This window comes from Xyrauchen texanus, chromosome 4 (genome assembly GCF_025860055.1).
Source record: "Xyrauchen texanus isolate HMW12.3.18 chromosome 4, RBS_HiC_50CHRs, whole genome shotgun sequence".
Classification (NCBI taxonomy): Eukaryota; Metazoa; Chordata; class Actinopteri; order Cypriniformes; family Catostomidae; genus Xyrauchen; species Xyrauchen texanus.
Window position 1 is genome coordinate 4673696 of NC_068279.1, and position 20594 is coordinate 4694289.

Genomic DNA, 20594 nt, shown 5'->3' on the forward strand with positions numbered 1-20594 from the left:
AACGCTAAGGGAGGAAAACATGTATTGATGAAAGAGACAAACACATTTATTTTCTCAAATTGTTCTGTGATTGAGAGTGTAGCAGCTCAGAGGGTTAAAGGGATAGTGCACCCAAAATGAAAATATAATTTACTCATCCTTGTGGTGTTTCGAACCCATATGACTTTCATTCTTCCATGGAACACAAAAGGAGATGTAAGACAGAACTACAGCCTCAGTCACCATTCCCTTTCATTGCCTCTTTTTTTCCATGATACATTAAAAGGGAACGGTTACTAAGAATGTCAGTGGTGACTGAGGCTAAACAACATGAGGGTGAGTAAATGATAACATAATTTACATTGTAGGGGTAACATAACTATATATCAAAGGCTCTATTTTTGTGAGCGTAAAGCGAAGCACTACGCTCAACGACCATGCATAATGAGAGCGCTAATTTTATGCGCAATTTTCATGTGCCATGGGTGGGAGTGTTTGCACTATCTGTGGGTGTATGCGCATAAACTGTGGGTGTATTGCATGTTAATGAAGAGGCGCAAAGTGCAATTTGCTAATTTCCTGGGACGTTTGAGACGTTTCAGAAGCACATCTGTTCTCAGCACAAAGTCTAAACTTGTTTCCTACATGTGCAGTTTCGCGATTCCACCAGCAGGTGGTAATAGAGTTCACGTCCAGGAACATAAGGAACATGAAATTCTGTTCCTGACAATAACCTTTGTAGCAGTTTCATAAAACATACAATTGTAAGATTTGTAATAAACGATCTACAGGTCATTGTTTATTTTTATATTTTCAATTGTATTTATAATGTAAATTTTATTGGTATTTTTCCACCTGTTGTCATATAGTGATATTTAAGTCACCGCAAAAGGAGCCAGTGGAAAAGTTGGAGGGTAAAATATTTGGATTTTATAGGATTTTTTTGGCCACTTTGATAATTTGAATATATTTTGATTTCATTTGTAATTTGAATTTAGAAATATTTTTGGTTTAATTTTTTCATGTTTCCATTAAATAAATATCATAAACGATAAAATCGACAAGTAGAAGTGAATAAAAGCCATAATTTGTGTGAGAAGATGAAAATTATCAATAACACACAGTACTTAATTTAACAGAGCCTTCATCCAAATCCTGACGGGAAACACATTTTCCATGCCTATAAAAGGAGCGTGTCACCAACCTAGTTTCATCCACTTTTCGTGCTGTTTTGTTATCGACAAAGTGAAAATGCATGAAAAATATTTTGTGAAATTTGCCGTCTTCTGCTTATTTACATTCAAATGGCCTTTTAGCTAAAAATAAATAAATAAATGGTGTGCGTGATGCTTAAAAAACACTGTCACATAAGTTTTGGTTTATCGCAAAAGAAATGTCGCTAATTGCTAATTGTGTACCCTTCACCTCCCATAGGTCCCTAATTTTTCCCCCCAAAGTCTTTGTAAAATGGGGAGAGTATTGAGACAATTCATTGAAATTAGCCAGCTTACTGTTATTTTTAATTTCACAAATAAATATAATCAGAAGAGGAGGGACTGAATTGAAGTATCGACATAGAGTTAATGCGCTAGAGTTAAACGAAAAAATTATATGCTGACAATTGTGACATTTCTGCGATAATTTGCATCTTTTTGTCGCAAAAAAAACCCTTGGCTGAAAACGTAGCTACTGTCATAGAAATATGACTGACAATCATGAAGAATGCAGTTAATGCCCAAAAGAATGTAAGTCCATATTTCTATTCTTCTAATTCATTCCATACATTCTATTTACACAACCAACTTCTTATGAATGTGCTGTCTTTGTTTACTGTATATCACTGGTGCTGGAGGGAATGGACTACATAATAAGAAGCAGACGGTGCAATAACTGGAGAAGAATCTCTAAATTAATAAACTGCACTTGACCCAGCTCATTAGCACTTTGCATGTGTAACTGGTTCTGCTCGACCCGCACCAAACGGGATTCGAACCGGTGTCTCCAGCATGGGAGGCGTGCTAATGAGAAAGCTAAAGGCTACAGCCCCTAACATCAGTCGATAGTGGCAAGGGGAGTGAGGTTTACACATACCAGCTGGCTCTTGTTTCACTCACCCCCCTAAACCTCACTCCCATCCGGGTCACAGCACTACTGTAACTGGTCCAGCTCAACCCGCTCCAAACGGGATTCGAACCGGTGTCTCCGGCATGGGAGGCGGGCGTGCTAATGAGGAGGCTAAAGGCTACAGCCCCTAGCATCAGTCGATAGTGCACCTCTTGAGGCCAGGGGAGTGAGGTTTACACATACCAGCTGGCTACCGTTACACTCACCCCCCTAAACCTCACTCCCATCCTGGTCACAGCACTACTGTAACTGGTCCAGCTCGACCCGCTCCAAACGGGATTCGAACCGGTGTCTCTGGATTGGGAGGCGGGCGTGCAAATGAGGAGGCTAAAGGCTACAGCCCCCGTTACACATGCACAATTGCGCCAACCCCATTTGCGCCTAGACATAGCACATGCTTGCATGAAAATACCAAAACTTCATGGCCATGCCCATTGACTGCGTGTATGATGCTAGCGCACTAAAAGTATGTTTTGATTGGTCATGTCACTTCACAAAGCATTTTCACTTCCAGTGTGAACAGACAAATGACTTAAAAACGTGTGTTGTGACTGGTTAAGACACTTTGCAAATTCTAACCTTCTGTGCAGAAGTCTCCTTGCCGACCGAGGTTGCAGTGGCATCGAGAGCCGCCATTATCATAATCGTTAATGCAGAAGCTGTCAGCAGGGCAAACGGCCTCATCACATGACACATCATAGACCCGTGGTCTTTCCCCTTTCCATGGCGTCATTGACGGACTGGGAGATGGCATTAAAGGAGATGGGACTATAGTAGTACGGGCGGAGCTTGTCCGCATTATAGGCATGGTCGTTGTAATGGAGGTGGAGCTAGTGACCGTTGTTGTGGTTATTGGTGTTGTTGATGTGGTCCACGGTGCTGCTGCTGCTGTTGTTGTTGTAGTGAAGTTGATATTTCTGGAAGCAGGTGTACGCATCCTGTAAATAACGTTTCCGTTACCAGGAGTCCCGATGCGAGACCGGAGCTGAGACCGCCTGACGCTTTCCTTAACGTCAGGAAATGACTTCATCTGTAGAAATTATGAGAAGAGGCCCACATTAATGTAAGCACTTTCTGTGTAACAAGATGTCTTTAAATGATGTCTACATTTAATCACCCTGATGTTGTTCCAAAACAGTATGACTTTCTATCATTTTTGGGACATTCATTGAATGGGGAAAAAAAATGCACTCTGAAAATCAATGGTGACTGAGACTGCCTAATATCTCCTTTTGTGTTCCACAGCAGAAACAAAGTCATATGGGGTTGTAACAACATATTGGTGAGTAAATTGTCAAAATGTTCAGTTTTAGGTGAGTTACTGTTCCCCTTTAAGTATCTATAAAATCGCACATCAAGCTGTTTTCTACGTGGCTTTTAAATCTTTTGAAAGTTTGTATGTGTTTTAGAGTTGCCTAATGAGGTAAAATTTCACCCACCTCCTCAATGAAGATGTCATAATCTGAGTCATCGATTTCAAAACCATCTTCATCTTTAGTGTTAGAATTTGAGATGTAGATATCATAGTCTCCACTGCCCATATCCAAAGGACCTGTTTTTTAAAGTATATAGTACATGTAAGGCTCATTTATATACAAAATTAAAAATACAGTACACAGGAAAAAATCTGCATGTTTTTATGCAGAGTATGCATTTAATTTTACATTTCAAAAACATGCTAGAAACATAAAACGCTAATATATGGCCTCAGAAGACCTGATATACAGTATAATGCTTATAATGCTTGTATCATCTTTTATGATACATTTGTTTTTTGCTTTGTTTTGAATCTTTTTGTCAGTGTTGGAGCTTGACCGTACAAACCACCATTCAATTTAATTATATGGAAAAGAGCAGCTCAGACATTCTGCCTAATATCTCCTTTTGTGTTTATTAGGGCAGATACTATTTGCGCCCTGGTGCAAATAGACACTCAGAAATAATAAAGGGCCATGATGGCATAAATAATAGGGCTGAATGATTCAAACAAAAACTCTAATTGCATCATTTTGAAAAAATATTGCAATTGTGATTTGAACTGCGATATTATTATTAAAATTTTTACTCCTTTTGACTAATATTAAGTCATGGGCAAAGATGCTCTACTGCAGAAAGAAACACTGTCCTCTTAAAAAGATCCAAACTAAATAAATAAAAAAATTACTCGAACAAAGAGGGCGAAAAACATGTACTAATGTACTATGTGCTAATTTCATGTATTAATTTACACCTGCAGTCCAGTTAAACCCTTAAGCCTTTATTTTGGTGGAAGCTTTTGACAATGACCTTATACTGCAGAGAAATGCCCTCATCCAAAATAAAAAAAAGTGTTATTGGGTTACTTTAGGTTTGGATCAGGGCTGGACTGGTAATTTGGCATACCGGGCATTTTCCCGATGGGCTGACGCACTTTGTGGCTGATCAGGGGCCGACTGGCCATCGGGAGAACCAAGCGGGCCGGCCGCGAAACGTGCTGAATGGGACGTGATAAGCAAAAATGAGCCGCCGCGTTATGCAGAACAGACCACAAAACGGTGCCGCGATATTCAGAAAAGGACAGCGAACACCCACCCCCACCCCCACCCCCCACGCTCAACCACCTTTGGCTCAGACCCTCCCCCATTTAGCAGTTGCCATGTACAATCCCAGGCCGATTTCTCTTCCCAGTCCAGTCCTGGTTTGGATAGTAACTTTTAGCAGCCAAGCATATTTGGAACTACAAATCTCCTATTACAGTATCTCATATAAATACATTTGTGTATAAGTGACTTAATGTAATGGGAGTGTGGGACTGCTCTTAATTTGTCTTAATCTGTACAGTGTAACTGTTGCCCTTGTTGAAACCTGTTGTTAAGTGGCTAACGGCTTCCATGTAGCGGAGAATAAACCAGCAACCTTTCAAATGCCAGCCCTGAGGCTTAAACACTACACTGCACCACAGCAACATACACACTTGTCCCAAAGACTGTCAACACCGACTGTGCCGTGACTTACCGAGTGTGCGCACAGGGTTGTTAATGGGACTGGGAGGGCTGATTCCGTGCACATTTACAGCTCTGATGACAAACTGGTACTCCGTATCAGGCATCAGACCTTTGAGCACCATCGAATTCGCCTCCACTGGCTCTCTGATGTACGTCCACTCTGTGTCCATCTCTGGCCTGAAACATACATGAACACACACACACAGAAAATTACACACACATATACAGCTGAACCTTGAAAAACAGATCTCCTCCATCATATCATGAGCGTGAAGTGATCGTCTGTGTTCCGCAACTGCTTTCGGGTCCTTGGATAATGTATAATGTGCGAGTAAGGGCAGCCGGTGGACTTTCTGGTGCCCTCCTAGGGTAAGATGGTGCCCCCCTAGGGAGTTGGTGCCCTACGCAGACTGCATAGTCTGCTTATAGGGAGCGGCGGTACTGGTTGTGTCCTATAAGATGGTAAGGTGTAAGTAATACTGAACATCCACTTACTAGAATAGGTCAGTGATGCTTAGCCGTCAGTGTTGTTAGTTTTAAGTGCATTACTGGGGTTAGACATATTTCTAAAAGTAATATTATTTATCTATAATCAGGGCTGTCAATCGATTGAAATTTTTGATAGAATTGCATTATTTTTAATATGCGTTGAAGGAAGATTTCACCCAAAAATGAAAATTCTCTCATCATTTACTCATCCTCTTGCCATCCCAGATGTGTATGACTTTCTTTCTATAGCAGAACACAAAGTAAGACTTTTAGGAGAATATCTCAGCTCTGTAGGTCCATACAATGCAAGTGAATGGTGACCAGACCTTTGTAGCTCTAAAAATCACAAAGGAAGCATAAAAGTAATCCATATGAGTGGTGGCGGGGTAGTGGGCTAAAGCACATAACTGTTAATCAAAAGGTTGCTGGTTCGATCCCCACAGCCACCACCATTGTGTCCTTGAGCAAGGCACTTAACTCCAGGTTGCTCTGGGGGGATTGTCCCTGTAATAAGTGCACTGTAAGTCGCTTTGGATAAAAGCATCTGCCAAATGCATAAATGTAAATGTAAATGTAATATGACTCCAGTGTTTAAATCCATATTTTCAGAAGCAATATAATAGGTGTGGGTGAGAAACAGATAAAAATGTAAGTCTTTTTTTTATACTATAAATCTCCTCTCTCACTTTCACTTTTACATCTGAAAGTCACACGTGGTGTCCGTTTAGTTTCACGCACATCTGAAAGTGAAAGTTAAAGTGGAGATTTAGACTTTAGAGAAAAAGGACTTAAGTATTGATCTATTGCTCACCCACACTTATTATATCACTTCAGAAGACATTGATTCAACCACTGGAGTCATGTGGACTATTTTAGGGTTTTATGATTTTTGGAGCTACAAAGGTCTGGTCACCATTCACTTGCTTACGGACCTACGGAGATGAGATATACTTTGTAAAATCTTGTTTGTGTTCTGTTTAAGAAAGTCATACACATCTGGGATGGCAAGAAGGTGAGTAAATAATGAGAGAATGTTCATGTTTGGGTGAACTATCCCTTTAAATCAATATGATACATTTAAAATATGTATGTTTATATGTACACCTGTGTGCATTTCCATGAGAGTTAAAGGGTGTGCGAGAATAGGAGGAGGATTATTTTGAATTTGTTGAGTGGAAAAATTTCTAGAAATAGCATATATGTAATTAGTACGAGATAACTTTTTCATGAAGTAATTAGTAAAGTAATCTGATTACAATTTTAAAGAAGTCACTATTAATGTATAGTGGATAATTATTTTGTGCAACACTGTTGGCAGGGGTGGACTGAGAAGAGAAATTGGCCCTGGATTTGAAATCAAAACGGGCCAACAGTTGTTGGGGGTGGGGGGAGTGGTTAGTTGAGTGTTCGGCCCTGTTTTGTGGCTGACCCACTGGGAAAAGTCCCGGTTCCAGTCCACCCCTGACTGTTGGCCATGCAAAACTCTGTGCCACAATACTACGGGGTTGAGGGTGGTTGCCAGAATGTTGCAATGTGGTTGCTAAGGTGAATGGGATTTTCTGCTTGTTTTATGTTTACATTTATGCATTTGGCAGACGCCTTTATCCAAAGCGACTTACAGTGCACTTATTACAGGGACAATCCCCCCGGAGCAACCTGGAGTTAAGTGCCTTGCTCAAGGACACAATGGTGGTGGCTGTGGGGATCGAACCAGCAACCTTCTGCTTAACAGTTAAGTGCTTTAGTCCACTACGCCACCACCACCAGTGTTCCGCCAGGCCATGAAATATTGCATGATTTGAGGTATACTTCACTTCCGTAGCATGAACCACACAGGATGAGTTGCACACTTGAGTTTAATACTTATAGTTAGGAATTTGTTCAAATACCAAATCTAAGTATGAGCAATAGTAATAATGATGTTTGTCTTCGCAACAGCACAGAAAATCAGAATTTCCAGACATGCTCAACGCGTCCAAAATGACAGTATTCATCTGCAAACAGCTCAATGGCTCTAGTGTTTGTCCATCTTGGCGATCCACTAAATTGCCCAGATTATGTGAAAGGCTGTTAATCTGAGAGGCAGACAGTCTCGGGGGGTCGGTCTAATCTGCTGGAGGCCACAGTCCTCGACTCGAGTTGCATAATTGTCAATGAGGATTAGAAATAAGTTGATTTCACACACAAACACATATGCACAGTTTGGACACACTTGACGGAAATGTACGCTTCTTATGATGTATAAAAAAAACGTGTGATCTAAAAGCAAATGCTTAAATGTTTGACAGAAAGCAGCACACATGTAAACTCATTCAATACTGTTTAAAAAGCATCACAGGATGCACCTCGTGAAGTTGCTTGAGAGAACGTCATGGTGTGCAGAGCTGGAATATAGACACAGGGTGGCAGCTTTGAATCTAAAATGTAACTTTCAATATACAGCAGACTGTTTAGTCCCTTGGGCCAGCGGTCATTCGAGTGATTTTTGATGTGTGTAGTCATGTAGATTGTGTTGATCTGGGCTGAATGGGTTAGTTGTGTTCTAGCAAAGTAACTACGACACAAATGCATCAGCCTTCTGAGTCATCCGGACACATAAAGCCAGACAGGGTAAAGGTCACACACAGAAAAGCATGTTAACCTCTATTATTGGTAGAGCAACAGTAGAGAGGGGACTGATCACGGCTCTGATGTGTCAGTCTTGCTTTCAAGGAACAGTTCACCCAAAAATAGGTTTACAAATCATAATTTTCTCACCCTCATGTTGTTCCAAACATGACTGCCTTTCATTCTTATGTTATGTATTAATGAATACTCTGGTCCATCTTTAAAATCTTAAAAAAGGTTGCAAAGGTATCATAAAAGTGATACACAAAATGAACACTCAAAATAGCAAATGAACAAGGATCATGCACTTTAATATATAATTTCAACAACCCGAAGCTGCATCACATTAGTCTGGTTGTAGCTGTCTGAAATCAGGCAGAAGACTTTGAGACTTGTTGTCGTGTTAAGGTTGTTAAGGTGCATGCATTCATATAAAGCGCTATTACCTGATATACGCCACCAGGAAGTATTGCACAGGTGCACTTCCTTCACTCTCGCCGTGTTGCCATGACAACGCCAGTTCTGTGTCCGACACGGCGGCCACGTTAGGCTGGGTAGGGGGTGAAGGAGTCATGCACTTCTCTAGAATATAAAGGGAAAAATACAAAACTATACAGTTATGTTTAATTAATTTTAATATTTATCAAATTAAATATTACATTCATTACTATATATATAATAAATACAATTCTTTAACAATTCATTTAAGTTCATTTTAATCATTGTTAGTCCAGAAAAATTCATCTTTATATTTCTTTCTTTTTTACTTTGGAATTAAATTGATAACCAACCGTGAGAGGCAGTGCTGATGTCCCTGGGCATACTGGGTCTGCCCTCCCCAGCCCAGCCGTACGCCCCCACACTAACACGGTACAGCGTGGCCACCTTAAGGTTCCCTATCACCACGTCCTAATAAGAACACGAGAACAGATTGTCATGCGAGGGCCATATGGTATAAACAAACCTACTAAATTAGACGTTTAAGAAATCTACTCACAAAGTTTGCTTGTCCATCAAACTGCCCCTGTAAGACATAATTACATTTCTGCTTAAGCAATACACTGGAAAAACTCATTTAGCATATTCTGAGTATTTTTGTCTTATTTTCCAGTAACAAGTCAAATTTACTCGAGATGCAAAATGACAAAGACAAATATACTCTTGAAGTACTGTTTTACCCCAAAATGAAAATTCAATCTATAACCACAATTTCTGTCCATTCCTCACACAAACCAACTAAAAGTAGCAATGCATAACCTAATTCATCAGTTGTGTGACAGTAGGTCAGCTGTTTTCAAAACGGATTAGCTTTTCCATTAACAAGCTACTTTTTCCTACAAGTAGCAGTGTAGCACGACGTAACGCAGCATCGCAGTTTTTGTCTCATTGTGTTTGCGAACAAAGCTTTGACAGCCGAGCGAAATGAGTCAATAATCATTAAACACGTGCTTTGCTCAAATAAGAGGTCATTCAAACCGAACACTCTTGCGCTAAAAAGCTAGCCCCCAGTGCATCGAAAACAGAACACAGATTTCTCGAAATGCATTTTTAGCAGTTTAAGTTCTTTTTAACCTGACTAAAAACGGTAAAAGACATCCGTCTAGAGAATGTTTACATAGAAAATCAATATAAAACAACAGCACATACGGACACAAAACGCATTCGGTGTGAACAGCCCCTAACACATCCTCTCTCTCGTGTACCGTTTGAAAGTCACGTGTCCGTTTGTTCAGATATTAACAGTTCTTTTGGAATTTAGGGTGTGTTCACACTTGTAGTTTGGTTCTTTTGGTCCGGACCAAAAATGAAAATGATACATTTAGTCCTGGTTTGTTTAGCGTTCACACTGGCATTTATAACACTGAACCTAACGATACAAAACCAAAGGCATCAGGGAAAAGTCACGACCTGATTGGACAGCTTTTATGACGGATATTTTTTGATGGAACTTACCGATCATCCAAAGCAATGCTGGAGAAATGCGCTCGTTGGATGTATATATGTATATATGGTGGTATTTTTACCAGCTGAGAACAAACGAAGAGTTAATAAAATGAGTAAAGGAGTCAAAACAGTGCCAGGAATTCTTCCGTAGTACACACAAACGAAGATATGCTGCAAGGACAGTTGACACCAGTACCGAACTGTATTGGGAAATGGTAAATAAATGGCCTGCACTTATATAGCACCTTTTTTAGCCTTAACGGTATTCAAAGCGCTTTACACTGTGATTCATTCACCCATTCACACACACACCAATGGTGGCAGAGCTGCTATGTAAGGTGCTAGCCTGCCATTGGGAGCAACTTGGGGTTCAGTGTCTTGCCCAAGGACACTTCGGCATGTGCATTCGTGTGGGCCGAGATTCGAACCATCAACCCTGCGATTAGTGACCAACCCGCTCTACCAACTGAACCACAGCCGCACCACTGAGGAAACATAGCTCCTAGGATGAGAAGAACCGCTTGAGGTCAATATTAGGCAAATTACTTCCTGTTTTTGGTCCGTTTAGACACCTTTAGTCCATGTTGCATTCATATATCAATCAAACCGTACCAGAGTTCGTTTGGATGCGGACCGAGACCCACTTTTCAGGCGGTCTCGGCTCGCATGTTCAGGTTCGGGTGACAGCGTTCACACTTGTTCAAATGAACCGCACTAACAGAGCAATCGCACCAGAGTTCGTTTTAATCGAACCAAACCTGCCAAGTGTGAACACACCCTTACTTTATTTAAATCACTTTTTTATATCAATGTTTTTGTGATCCATAGATGAAAAAGTCTGTATGAAATTTTGGGGTAAATTTACAGTATATTTTATAGTATTGTTGAAGAGTTAAGCATATTATGCTATTGCATAGTTTATTTATAAAATACATTTTTATAGTTGTATTATTATTATCTCCCAATAAATTACATCATGACAAGAATTCTCATTTTAACAGTTATTAATATTTGTAGAGTAACTGTAAAGAAAAGTTCAGAAAGTCAAGGTACGTACAGTTGTGAGCATTTCCAGACTCAATGGCACTTCCAGGATGACAGCAGTGCTGGCCGGGGGATTATTCCTCATCTCGGAGTAAAATACCTGGACAATAAAACTGAATTAACATGGACATCATAGAAGCATTGGGTCGATCTCTCTAGTGACATAAACTACCATGATACAGCTGCACTGGTGTGAAAAAGTAGGACTGTTTGAGACATGATGTAAACAGCTGAAATGATGAAAATTTAAAAATGAAGAAAGGTTTATGTTATGGATAAATTTAGGGCCAGAAGTAGTTATGGGACAGAAAATAAAATGAGCAAAGTGTTAAAACAATAGATGTCAGTGGAAAATCCCCACCATGACTCTTAGTAACCTACTGTAACTGCAACCAGATCAAAGCACTCCTGTCTCTACAAACAAGATGAGGCAAAAATGAAAGCGGTTCAGGTCTTTACACTTGAAGGTCAATTAGTACACCTCTTTCTGCAAATAAAGATGAAGTGTTTGAAACTTATTTGTAAACAAATTGGAGTGAATGAAACTTGTTTGTATACAATTGTATGTGTTTAAAGCGTGTTTGAAACTTGTTTGTTGACAATTTGGATTGTTTGAAGCATGTTTGTAAACAAATGGGAGTGCTTCAAACTTGTTTTTAATCAATTTTGAGTGTTTGAAGCATGTTTGTAAACAAATGGGAGTGCTTCAAACTTGTTTTTAATCAATTTTGAGTGTTTGAAGCATGTTTGTAAACAAATGGGAGTGCTTCAAACTTGTTTTTAATCAATTTTGAGTGTTTGAAGCATGTTTGTAAACAAATGGGAGTGCTTCAAACTCGTTTTTAATCCATTTTGAGTGTTTGAAGCGTGTTTATAAACAAATGGGAGTGCTTGAAAGTTGTTTGCAAACATTTTGAGTATTTGAAGCGTGTTTGTAAACAAATGGGAATGCTTCAGACTTGTTTTTAATCCATTTTGAATGTTTGAAACGTGTTTGTAAACAAATGGGAGTGGTTCAAACTTGTTTTTAATCCATTTTGAGTGTTTGAAACGTGTTTGTAAACAAATGGGAGTGGTTCAAACTTGTTTTTAATCCATTTTGAGTGTTTGAAACGTGTTTGTAAACAAATGGGGGTGGTTCAAACTTGTTTTTAATCCATTTTGAATGTTTGAAACTTGTTTGTTGACAATTTGGATTGTTTGAAGCATGTTTGTAAACAAATGGGAGTGGTTCAAACTTGTTTTTAATCAATTTTGAGTGTTTGAAGCGTGTTTGTAAACAAATGGGAGTGCTTCAGACTTGTTTTTAATCCATTTTGAGTGTTTGAAACGTGTTTGTAAACAAATGGGAGTGCTTCAGACTTGTTTTTAATCCATTTTGAATGTTTGAAACGTGTTTGTAAACAAATGGGAGTGGTTCAAACTTGTTTTTAATCCATTTTGAGTGTTTGAAACGTGTTTGTAAACAAATGGGAGTGGTTCAAACTTGTTTTTAATCCATTTTGAGTGTTTGAAACGTGTTTGTAAACAAATGGGGGTGGTTCAAACTTGTTTTTAATCCATTTTGAGTGTTTGAAGTGTGTTTGTAAACAAATGGGAGCGCTTGAAACTTGTTTGCAAACATTTTGAGTATTTGAAGCGTGTTTGTAAACAAATGCAAGTGCTTGAAACTTGTTTTTAATCCATTTTGAGTGTTTGTAGCGTGTTTGTAAACAAATGGGAGTGCTTCAAACTTGTTTTTAATCCATTTTGAGTATTTGAAACGTGTTCGTAAACAAATGGGAGTGCTTGAAACTTGTTTTTAATCCATTTTGAGTGTTTGAAGCGTGTTTGTAAACAAATGGGAGTGCTTCAAACTTGTTTTTAATCCATTTTGAATGTTTGAAGCGTGTTTTTAAACAACTGGGAGTGCTTCAAACTTGTTTTTAATCCATTTTGAGTGTTTGAAGTGTGTTTGTAAACAAATGGGAGTGCTTCAAACTTGTTCGCAAATATTGTGAGTATTTGAAGCGTGTTTGTAAACAAATGGGAGTGCTTGAAACATGTTCGTAAACAAACTGAAATATTGAAACTAGTTTGTAAACATTTTGAGTGTTTGAAGCATGTTTGCAAACAAATGGAAGTATTTAAACTTGTTTGTAAAAACAAGAAAAACCGTTTGAAAACAATTTTGTGTGTTTGAAAATTGTTTGAAAAACTAATTGGAGTGCTTGAAACTTGTTTTTAAACAATTTGAAGCATTCGAAGCATGCTTGTAAACAAATGGAAGTGTTCAAACATGTTTGTAATATTTTGAGCATTTGAAACTTGTTTGTAAACAAATGGGAGTTTTTTTCTTGTTTGTAAACAAACTGGAGTGCTTGAATTTTTTTTTTTTTAAAGCAGGCATTTTAATTCTGTTTGGTGATGCTAGTGGTGGATAAATTACACAATTTATCTCCTGAGACCCAGCAATTCAGTTTTGTCCTCTAGAGGACTTTTTATTATTATTACTCACAGCCAAATATGCCACAGTTGCACACCCTTATGTATCTTAAAGAGGACAGCCTGGTCTTTTCAGAGATACTAAATATTTGAGTGTTTGCCCATGACAACTACCTGTTCTTGGTCTTTATAATGTATGACATCACAATTCAGCACATTTTATGGAAAGAACATTAGGTTTATTCTTGTATAATTATCATTAGTATTTGATTGATACATAATCCATATGCATACCTGATATAAACATTGGTAATATTCATCCTTTTCAACATTTTCATTAAATCACAAGTGTTAAAGAGAGCGAGCGAGCGGGTGTTTTTAATTTGCATTGACATAACGGAGAACACTGGGAATCACATAATCAACAAAAAATTGATTTATAGAGAGACTTGTACCTTATAGCCAGTGATGGTACTGACATGCCTACGGGGCATTTTCCATCGGACACTGAACGCAGTGCAGTTCACTGTCTCCAGCTGAATATCCAGTGGTGGACTCAACCTCTCTGGGTGGAACAACAGTAAACAAATCAACATATGTAAAATGCATTCAACCTATAAACACTAAATTCTAGATAATTATCCATTATCTTAAGATAACATCACTCAAAAAGTATGGACAACTGGGCAGCTTGTTATTTGCTCTGATCTGCATCTTCCATCCAAGTGTCATAAACAAGTCACCCAGCCACCATTTGAACAAACCCCTCTCCCTAAGTTTTAAACTTCTGCATGTAACTTGTCCTGCTCCATTTGTGCTATGGACATGAATGACACCTCAAATCATGAGGCTTGTTGGCGAGAGGTGGAAAGGACGAATAAATAATCGAAGGAGTGACCAGAGTAATTTCTATTGACCAGAAGATCACAGAACTTGGACCTGGCCAAGTAAGCAACCTATCAATGCCTTGGCAACCCCACATAACACCCTAGCAACCTCCTAGCAACATGCTAAAACCGCTTTGAAACGGTTAAACAACTAGATAAGAATGCCTTGGCAAACACCTACAACACTCTGGCATCATTGTTGCATATAAGGACTGAACATTACCTTCAGAAAATGAAAAATCTAGGTTTTTTTTTTACATTGAGGAAAAGTTGCATTCATTCATTTGACAGAAGGTTTTATCCAAAGCAATTAACAGTGCATTCAGAGTATACATTTTATCAGTATTTATATTACAAAGGTCTTCATGTGCCATCCATCCATCCATCTTCAACCGCTTATCCGAAGTCGGGTCACGGGGGCAGCTGCTCCAGCAGGGGGATCCCTATCCCGAGCCACATTAACCAACTCTGACTGGGGGACCCCGAGGCGTTCCCAGGCCAGTGTGGAGATGTAATCTCTCCACCTAGTCCTGGGTCTTCCCCGAGGCCTCCTCCCAGCTGGACGTGCCTGAAACACCTCCCTAGGGAGGCGGCCAGGGGGCATCCTTACCAGATGCCCAAACCACCTCAACTGACTCCTTTCAACGCAAAGGAGCAGCGGCTCTACTCCGAGCTCCTCACCCTATCTCTAAGGGAGAAGCCCGCCACCCTTCTGAGGAAGCCCATTTCGGCCGCTTGTACTCGCGACCTAGTTCTTTCGGTCATGACCCAACCTTCATGACCATAGGTGAGGGTAGGAACAAAAATTGACCGGTAGATCGAGAGCTTTGCCTTTCGGCTCAGCTCTCTTTTCGTGACAACGGTGCGATAGAGCGAGTGCAATACCGCCCCCGCTGCCCCGATTCTCCGGCCAACCTCCCGCTCCATTGTCCCCTCACTCGTGAACAAGACCCCGAGGTACTTGAACTCCTTCACTTGGGGCAAAACCTCATTCCCTACCTGGAGTACGCACTCCATCGGTCTCCTGCTGAGAACCATGGCCTCAGATTTAGAGGTGCTAATCCTCAACCCAGCTGCTTCACACTCGACTGCCAAGCGATCCAGTGAGAGCTGAAGGTCACGGACCGATGATGACATGAAGACAACATCATCTGCAAAAAGCAGCGATGAGATCCCCAGCCCACCGAACCGCACACCTTCCCCACCCCGACTACGCCTCGATATCCTGTCCATGAATATCACAAACAGGATTGGTGACAAAACGCAGCCTTGGCGGAGGCCAACCCCCACATGGAATGAACTCGACTTTGTGCCGAGGACCTGGACACAGCTCTCGCTTTGGACGTACAGGGATTGGATCGCCCTAAGAAGGGATCCCCCACCCCGTTCTCCCGCAGCACCTCCCACAGTATCTCCCGGGGGACCCGGTCATACGCCTTCTCCAGATCCACAAAACACATGTAGACCGGATGGGCATACTCCCAGGCCCCCTCCTGGATCCTTGCGAGAGTAAAGATCTGGTCCGTCGTTCCACGGCCAGGACGAAAACCGCATTGTTCCTCTTCAATCCGAGGTTCGACAATCGGCCGAACCCTCCTCTCCAGCACCTTGGAGTAAACTTTACCAGGGAGGCTGAGAAGTGTGATACCCCTGTAGTTGGCACACACTCTCTGATCCCCCTTTTTGAAGAGGGGAACCACCACCCCGTTCTGCCACTTCATGTGCATTTAATATTAATTATGAGAAAAGGTTTTATTAGACAATAACAGAAAATTAGCAGCACAAGTACAGTAATATTTTTGAATGTATTGATACATTTGTTAACTGATTGCAAGTGAAAATCCAAATGCAATCCAGAGAAGAAAGTTCAGAGAAAAAAAAAACAAAACTGAACAATCTGAGGCCTGTTAGGTGATGTGTATGGACAAGGTCATTCCTAAAATCTCTCGCTCAGAGTAAAAGTTGATGCCTACAGCGCTGAAACACAGTTGAGTGTGTGTGCATGTGAATGTTGTTATGTCTCTGCAGCTCTCGTCACAATAACACAACAACAATCTATCCTGGTGCTTTTCATGGCCGGTGAAACATGTCTCCTTGAGCCATTAACCATGACAGGTCGAAGACAAAACCAGCTCTAACCTCTGCTTCACCTTCCAATACAGATATAGGAATATATCATACCTACAGGAATGCACATACAGTATTATGTTGTTTCTTTCCCATTAGCCCATCATCATTTCACATCAACACATTTATACAACTTCAAGTGGAATCATACTAGCTTCACAATTAATTGAAAATGAATCACATGGGAGAAATGTACTAGGATAAAAGATATACTTCTACAATGAAAAAAATGCCAATTTATTGAGAATTATTATGGGTGTTTTATAACCATTTTCCTTTTTCTAATTAAAGGAAAATTCTGTGTTCAATATGTTGACGTTACAGTGAGGCACTTACAATGGAAGTCAATGGGGTACATATTTGGAGGGTTTAAAGACAGAAATGTGAAGCTTGTAATTTTATAAAAGCACTTGCATTAATTCTTTGAGCTGTAAAGTTGTTTAAAAGCATCATTTTTACAGTCATTTTTGGGTTTGTTGACATGGTAACACATTATAATAACAGTACATGAATAATATTGAATTAATACCTGAATTAATAGTTACTTCCACATAAATTAATGATCAGTTAAGGAATGGATTAATCAGGAACTAATGAAGAGCTAACATTAACTACAACATGAGTCGTATGAATCTTTCTGTTTCTCATAATTTGTCCTTGGCTGAATGATCATTGTTTCAATATTGGGACTATAATCAAAGTTTTCGGATGTAGACGTGTTGGGAGGGATTTGGCTATTGAAAATTTACCTTTTTAATTTAATTCTGCTCAAATTAATGAATTGACTTGAAAAAGATTTGTTCATTTTGCTGAAAGAGACTCAAAGATCCAAGTCAGTAAAATGATCCGATCTTTCCATCACAGCTGGTACGTGATAGCTATGTGGTATGTGGTAGCCTTTAGCCTCCTCGTTAGCATTACCGCCTCCCATGCTAGAGATACCGGTTCGAATACCGCTCAGAGCAGGTCGAGCGGGACCAGTTACAGTGGTGCTGTGACACAGATGGGAGCGAGGTAAAGGCAGTCAGCTGGTACGTGATAGTTGACACAAGAGATGCACTAGGAGCTGTAGCCTTTAGCCTCCTCGTTAGCGTGCACGCCTCCCATGCCGGAGACCCTGTATACAAATCCTGCTCAGAGCGGGTAGAGCAGGACTGGTTGCACTCTGATGTTATTTTGAGGAAGATAATAAAGGCCAAACAAGTAGCGAGTTGAAGAGTGATTTGTAACTTTTCAAAAGAAGACGTTTTCAGAAGCGTTTAAAAAAGGACACTTGTAAAATCATAATTTCTCTTTGGTCTTTGTGTAACTTCAAAGGATTTCTCTTAAATTTCCCCAGAATAATGTAAAGATCATTAAGGGATGGATTTTTAGACGGCAGAAAACGGAGTAACAAAATTGGAACTGATGTTTGCGTTTATGTGATGTAAGAAAACTTTTGAAACGGCCCTCAGAGCAAAACATTTCAAAGTTAATTTTCAACAGAAATTAGTGATAATTGTTGCAATCAAACATGCAACGTTTACAAGCTTCTTTGCAATTTTTGGAGGGTTTAAAAGCAGAAATGGGAAGCTTATAGTTTTATTTGGTTGAGCCAAGAGTTGTTGAGTTGAGGGGTGTTTTCTGTCCTTTTCTGCATATCGTCGTGCCATTTTGTGGTCCGTTCTGCATAAGCGGTGGCTCATTTGAGCTTATCGTTTTTTTTGCGATGGTCATTTCTCCCCTGATCGGCCCTAAAGTGCGTTGGCCCACTGGGAAAATGCCCAGTATTCCCAGATTGCCAGTCCAGCCCTGGCCCCCATTAAATATTTGTTTACATATATATATATATTATAATTAAAAATGTTGGTATTGTGATGGGTTGCCATTAAAATCTGTGTCCTGAAGCAAAACCATTTTAAAACAACTGCTCGAACCCACACTTATGCTTGTTTCTGTAAGTCTTTCAATAAACCAAAATAACCTATCACTATCAATTTCTCAGCTATATTAATAAAAAATTACATTACAGTTATGCACCTCCAGGGACCCAAGGGTACCAAAGGGACAAGTACCAATTTGTTGCATTTCATTTCAAATATCAGTTTTTAAAGGGCTTGTTTATCTGAAAAGACTGATGGTTTTCATTGCCATGGGCACTGGGTATGAGATCCCCCGGAGGGCAAATAGAACAGCCCTGACCCTGCTGTATAGTGCATCCGTAGATGTCCCAATGACAAATCACCTGCACATCTATTCATCGAAACAGCCTAAAAAGCTTGTCCAGCAAGTATCAATTAGATTATGGCGACATACTGAGGCCCCAAAAGCATTTGGACACAAAATGTTTGAATGTCATTGCATTGGATAAGATAGATTAGATCGATTTATTTCAAGCACACTTTTCATTCAAGACATTTCATGCAGAAATACGGTTTAAAACGATGACAAAAAGTATTTGGAAACTTTCCAGTTGTCAGATGTCAGTGGAACGTGAGCCACACCTGTTACTGGGACACCTGTGTGAATCTGAAGGGAACTGACTTTACACATCCAAATAAAAAATACATCTCATTTGGGGTCAGTTGGTTAAAATTAATTATTATAAATACTCACTAAGTAAAGTTAGCTCTGAGAAAAGCTCTAGCATCATTTGTTTACCGGATGCCACTTGATTTTGATATTTTGGTAACACTTTACAATAAGGTTGTATTTAACTACATTAGTTAACTAACAATGAACAATACTTTTACAGCACTTATTTATGGATCATGTTAATTTCAACACTATACATTTTTATGTTAACATTAGTTAATGCATGAGCTTACAATATGCAGTTGTGTTATAAATTAATAAATTAACCATGATTAATAAATGCTGTCAAATATATTATTCATGGTTAGTTCATGATACCTAATAATGCATTTGTTAATGTTAACAAACAGAACCTTATTGTAGCGTTACCGACACTGTGTTACGTAATAATGCAATAACATGCATACAGTTAAGTGTGGCTTAAATAAATACTTTTTACTGCATGGCTGAATCAAATCATCACCATTACAATGACCACGATTGTTGTTTTTGAATATTCTTTAATAAGGGAAAAAACCCGACTCACCCGACTTTCGGACGCCTGACTTTTTGGCGCAAATGGCGATATTAAACATCCACACCAACGCCAGAAATACGACCAGTCTTATTGATAGGCGCATTTTCTTCTGCAGGTAAATCCTTAATGGTTTTGAAAATACTAATAGCCTCAATCCGAGGGTCAAACTCGTCTAAAGGGCTGCGCTATTACTCATCCTAAACTGATAATGAAGAGATTGAAAATATATATATTTTTTCTCGTCTTGTGCAGTTCTTTGTATGAAGCCGGTCTGATGCGATTAATGTCTGCTACAGATCAGTCACACACCCGACAGGAGCCCAAAACAAACGCGGTTCACTCTTCAGAAGTTCTCGATATGTGGAGAGTCAGCAGCCGTCGAAAGCCAGTCGATCGGGTTCACACGCAATGTTTCTTCTTATTTGAGAATATTCTTTAAGAAAAGCAGAGAGGCGAGAAGACAGGGACACTCCGAGTTAAGAGGATAATGGTCTAATCTACACAGATGGGCACTTGAGCGCGCTTCTGTAACTGACCAATATAGAAACACAGACACTGCTGGTCGATAGAACATACTATAGCGGAGACTGAAGGATGATTGGATGGAAAGTTTGAGGGATAAATGTGATTGAAGATGAATGAAGATTTTGGTCGATTCTTCACACAATAGGTTTATAGTGGGTATTAAAAGTAAATGTAACCACAGATTAAGACTGCTGGGCTAATGAGAGACAGACAGATAGATAAAAAGACAGACACTGAAGGACAGATAGATAAAATAACAGACTGATAGGGATAGATAGACGGACGGATGAATGGACAGATAGCTAAAAAGGCAGACACGGACAGACAGACAGGGATAGACAGACAGATAGATAGATAAAAAGGCAGACA

General features: G+C 39.7%; 1 protein-coding gene across 1 annotated transcript in view; it reads right to left on the reverse strand.

Moving 5' to 3' along the window:
- The window catches only part of LOC127642893 (pikachurin-like), a 42949-nt gene extending 22996 nt beyond the window's left edge, over positions 1 to 19953 (reverse strand). The window contains exons 1-9 of the mRNA XM_052125331.1: positions 19710 to 19953; positions 14051 to 14160; positions 11185 to 11271; positions 9181 to 9207; positions 8975 to 9092; positions 8630 to 8765; positions 5098 to 5264; positions 3543 to 3655; positions 2683 to 3133 (exon numbers count right to left, since the gene is read on the reverse strand). Of these exons, the coding sequence (XP_051981291.1) occupies positions 2683 to 3133; positions 3543 to 3655; positions 5098 to 5264; positions 8630 to 8765; positions 8975 to 9092; positions 9181 to 9207; positions 11185 to 11271; positions 14051 to 14160; positions 19710 to 19803 (1303 nt within the window). The 5' untranslated portion in view covers positions 19804 to 19953. The remainder of the gene's footprint in view (positions 1 to 2682; positions 3134 to 3542; positions 3656 to 5097; positions 5265 to 8629; positions 8766 to 8974; positions 9093 to 9180; positions 9208 to 11184; positions 11272 to 14050; positions 14161 to 19709) is intronic.
- Positions 19954 to 20594: the final 641 nt, after the last annotated feature.